Below are 4,809 nucleotides of genomic sequence, written 5' to 3'. Positions count from 1 at the left end.
CCGGAGTGTTTGTTAATCCGAACGGCATTACCATGAACTCATAGTGTCCATACCTTGTTCTGAAGGATGGCCACAAAATATCGTCTGTTTTGACCTTTAGTTGGTGGTAGCTTGACCTTAAGTCGAGCTTGGAAAAGACTGTAGCTCCTTTGAGTTGGTCAAACAAGTCATCTATCCTTGGAAGCGGGTACTTATTCTTGATTGTGATCTTATTCATTTCCCTGTAATCAATACACAATCTCATGCTTGCGTCCTTTTTCTTCACAAATAGGACACGAGATCTCCATGGGGATCCGCTCGGTCGGATTTGCTTCTTATCCAACAATTCTTGAAGTTGTTCTTTGAGTTCTTTAAACTTTGCTGGAGCCATTCGGTACGGTGCTTTTGAGATTGGTGTAGCATTGGGGACTAAATTAATCTCAAATTCTACTTCGCGGTCGGGGATTGTTCCAGGGAGTTCTTCAGGAAAGACATCTGGAAACTCTTGTGCTACCGGAATATCTTCTAGTGCAAGTATGGTTTCTTCCTTTACCTCGCTTAACATAGCTAGGTAAACTTCTTCTCAACTTTTCATGGCTTTCCAAGTCTGGGAAGCAGATAGTAAGGATTCAACGATTTCTTCTTTGTTTGGAGCCCTTAGTTTGACGTTCTTCAAGCGGCAATCTACAATTGCGCGATTCTTTGATAGCCAATTCATTCCCAGAATGACGTCGAACTCCACCATGTTTAGTTGAATCAATTCAACTTGAAATAGGTGCTCATTGATACAGATCTTACAATCTCTGTGCACCCTATGTGTTTCAATTGTCTTACTAGTGGGAGTTGCTACCCTAAAGGGTTCGACAAGTATCTTAGGTATAAGCCTTAATTTCTTAGTGAACCTCTTAGATATAAACGAATGAGTGGCACCACAATCAAACAATACATAAGCTGGCATTTCATTGATTAGAATGGTACCTGCCACGACATCGTTTGAGTCATCTGCCTCTTTCCGAGTCATTGCAAACACATGAGCGTTAGGCTTATTTTCCTTTGGCAACTGGGGGTAGTATCAGTATTTGACCATGCCCCTTTCTTAGGCTCGGGACAATCAGCAATTCGATGTCCCAACTTTCCACAATTGAAGCATGCACCAATCTTCCTTCGGCATTCCCCAGAATGGCGGTTATTGCAAATGGGATCTTGGCCTCTTGATAGGTTGGACTGAACGAAGCGCCTTTGAATGACCCACTGGACTTATTTGGTCTTTTGAATGGATGTTTCCCTTGAAAAGATTGTCCAGAAGGAGGTCTCTTATTCTTGTTCTCATCCTCTCGGCGCTTGATGTCTGTCTCGGCTCTTATTGCTGCGCCCATTAGATCATCAAAGCTCGTGGGTTGGTAAACTGCTAAATCTGACTGGATACGGCTATTCAGACCAAGCCTGAATCGATGCATTTTCAAGGTATCATCAGCCATGATAGTGGGTGCATAGGTTCCCAGGGAGTTGAACTTTGAAGGATACTCCACCACTGACATATCCAAAGTTTGAGCGAAATTTTCGAATTCACTCAACTTCTGTAATCTCACTTCAGCAGGGTAATACTATTTCAGGAATACCTCTCGAAACTGTTGCCATGTGATTGGTCCATCTACTGTCAAAGCTGGTGAGACTGTCTCCCACCATTTGACTGTTTTTTCTTCTAAGAATTGTGTCACCACATCCACCTTGAACTCGTTGGGAATCTCGAGTAGACGGAGTTGGGTCTCGATATTTTTGATCCAGTTTTGGACAATTTCGTGGTCCGGGTCTCCTTTGAATGTTTGAGTTCGATTCTTTCGTAGAGACTCATAGTGGTACTTGACCCCGTGTGCTGGAGGTCCTAGTGGTGGCGGATTGCCATTGGCGTTTGTGTTACCCAACCCTTGAATGGTAATGGCCACAATAGTTGCTATGGCCATTAAGTCAACTTGACTTAGGCCCAATCCTGGTGGTGGTGGTGGCGGAGGTAGGTTCCCTTCATTGTCGTCGTTATTATGGTGGTTGTTGCGATTTCCGTAGCGCGGGTTGCGTTGTTTCGTACCGGTCTTCCGTCCATGTCCTACAAGGGTACAAACTTTTAAGATATTTGTTTGCCAACTTATATATGAGTTAATCATGAACTGAAATCGACTATTGTTAAAACCAAATAAATTTTTTTGATTCATTCAAACGAAAAGGGAAGCAATACAAATCCAAGTTTTAGGAAACACAAAAGGAGAAAAGATTCATGAGAAAGCAAATGGATTATAAATCCTTATTACAACTAGTCACGATACTAAATCCTCAATCATCTAAAATCTCGCCATCTCCTACTGCTTCGTCTTCCATTGGTTCTTCTATTGGTTCCATTTCAGGTTCCAAGTCGATAAGGACATCCTGAAGTTGTTGAACCTGATTTTGCAAGTGTTCGTTTTACATAGTCAGATGTTGCACCGAATCTTGAAGTTCTTCAATGACCAATGCATCTTGCTGATGTCGTTGGATTGTTATAAAAGAGGTTTGTTCCAAGAGAGCCTGGAGATGAGCTTTGTGTTCCTCTAACTCATGCTTTTCTTCTTGTAGAGTATCTAAAGTTGCAATCAGTTTCCCGTTGTCTTTCTGTTCTAGTGCGAGAGATGCTCGGAGGTCCTTAATGATGGTATCCTTGTCAGGGACGAGTATAACACTCATGCGAGCCGTGGTTCAAGTGCGAGGCATAGAAGAATTTGAAGCCATTTCCTGAAATGAAAACAAGTGGAAAGGCTTAGAAGAATAAGATGGATGGAAACATTAACGGATAGTCTAAAGTGTTTCGAGAAATTTTCCAAGAGTAGAAAATTCAGAAAATATATAGGGAATTCAAGCTTCAAAAGGATTCAGCATGCATAGTAACGAAGTTGGAAGATGTTATTCATGCGTTAGATTATGAAGAGGAGGTCCAAATAGGTCTGAACCCGATTGTTCTGCGCTAGGGCGGTCAAACTTTACCGCAACAGCGCCCCAAACACTGGTCAAAGTCACAATTCTCCAGAACCATCCGCGCTAGGGCGGTCAAAATTTACCGCCCCAGCGCCTCTTGCGTTGACTAAAATTTCAGGTTCCAGAACACTTCGCGCTAAGGCGGTCAAATTATACCGCCCCAATGCCCCTTGCGCCGTCCGAAGTCTAATAAGAGTCCTAAGTTACCAATATCCTTGTGATATGCACGTCGGAAAGGTCCTAGCCGGATTATGAACCTGGCGGCTCTGATACCACTAAAATGTCACGCCCCGAAACCGAGACGTGACATCGGCGTCGTTAACAATTTAAAATCGTATAACAACAAGCCACGTAGTACATGAAATAGACAAAAGCCAGTCTATTACATAAATCAATAATCGTCTTGACAATGCGATTAAAACGAAATGCAGAAGCGTAGAACACGATAATACAACTAAAAGATAGAATGACAAGACTGGTCTTGAATTGGTTTGACTTCATCATCAACCCCAAAAGTATTCTTGTTCTTTATCTTCGATTTGTTCCTCGTTCTTATCTGGGGTGAGAATGTAAGGGGTGAGTATTTGGGAAATACTCAGTAAATGGGGGTCGATCGGGCATAACAATTATCAAGGTTATAATTATACGAATACGTTATCATAATTTCAATCATAAGCATGTTGAATCCAATACGAACAAAATACAAACATAGCACTGAAAATCATCTCATTTCCATGGTTTACTGATCACTCCCCTATATGTTACTCCTCTAAGGGGCGAGGCCAAAAGAACGGTTATTATATCCCACCGCATCAGGACCTTAAACAAAACATATCAAAAATCAAAATTTCCTTGTCATTTTCAATTCAAATCATTACAGTGCATTTCAAATATTTCAAACATGCTTTCAAATATTATAACTAATATCCCACAACAAATTGTTCAAGAATGTTCATAAAAATAGGAACAAATATATCATGCCGATCGAATTTCAAGAAACATACATAATATATTTTTAAGCAAATGTGGGCATACTTACGAAAAACAAGTATGTTGATATATATATCGAGTAGTACACTTATGAAATGCAAGTGTACGTAAAAGTATAGCAAAAATCCACTTACTTGATGATAATCTTCAAAGATTTGAGGGAAAAACAACTAAAATTCGGACACGAAAGCTGCTAGACTGCGTCGAACCGGACAAGAATTCGGCTGCTGCTGCGGTGCTTCGAAAATGGACAAGAATGAGTTGCTGAAATGCTGGTGGAAGGTGTGATTTCTCCTACCCTTTGGCCATTATTTATAGGCTCATGGAAGGGAGGTGAATAGGCCCTCATTCAAGGCCATTACCATCATATTTATTGCCTCCTTAAGGGCTTTAAACACCATTAAAAGTGCTGTTATGGACTCTTCAAATTCAGCTTTGATTTCATGGCTTGAATGAGACTTAAAGGCTGCATTTCATGGCTTTGTGTAGTAAATTTTTTGGGGCTTCACAGATTCGAGATTTCGAGCCGAAGTCGAACTCGAGCAAAAAAAGTAAAAAAAAAAAAAACATCGACCTTCAAATCGAACTCGAATATACTAAATTCGAGCCTTATATTTTTTACCGAAATTCGACTCGGTTCTATTCGTTTACACCCCTGGTTCCAAGTTTTTTGTGTAAAGCTCGTACGAATCTTTTCCAGATTATTAAACACATTTTGGGCTCCTTCTTGTTATTGCTTTAAACTCTTTGGTAGATTCCCCAAAGTGGTATTGAGTCTTGCATTGTGCTAGCTACCTGCTACTTCTCCTGCAATTTCCCGTGTCAGGTTGAATCCTATTT

At 40.9% G+C, this 4,809-nt stretch overlaps 1 protein-coding gene across 1 annotated transcript; it reads right to left on the bottom strand.

Annotated features, from left to right (window-relative positions):
* Positions 1–562: 562 nt before the first annotated feature.
* On the bottom strand, positions 563–1,000 carry LOC142537462 (uncharacterized). The gene has a single exon (XM_075642972.1). It carries the CDS (start codon positions 998–1,000, stop codon positions 563–565), a length of 438 nt encoding a protein of 145 aa, XP_075499087.1.
* Positions 1,001–4,809: the final 3,809 nt, after the last annotated feature.

This window comes from Primulina tabacum, chromosome 2, assembly GCF_025594145.1.
Source record: "Primulina tabacum isolate GXHZ01 chromosome 2, ASM2559414v2, whole genome shotgun sequence".
Taxonomy (NCBI): domain Eukaryota; kingdom Viridiplantae; phylum Streptophyta; class Magnoliopsida; order Lamiales; family Gesneriaceae; genus Primulina; species Primulina tabacum.
The sequence above is the reverse complement of the archived record's forward strand: the minus strand, read 5'-3'. Positions and strand labels throughout refer to the sequence as shown.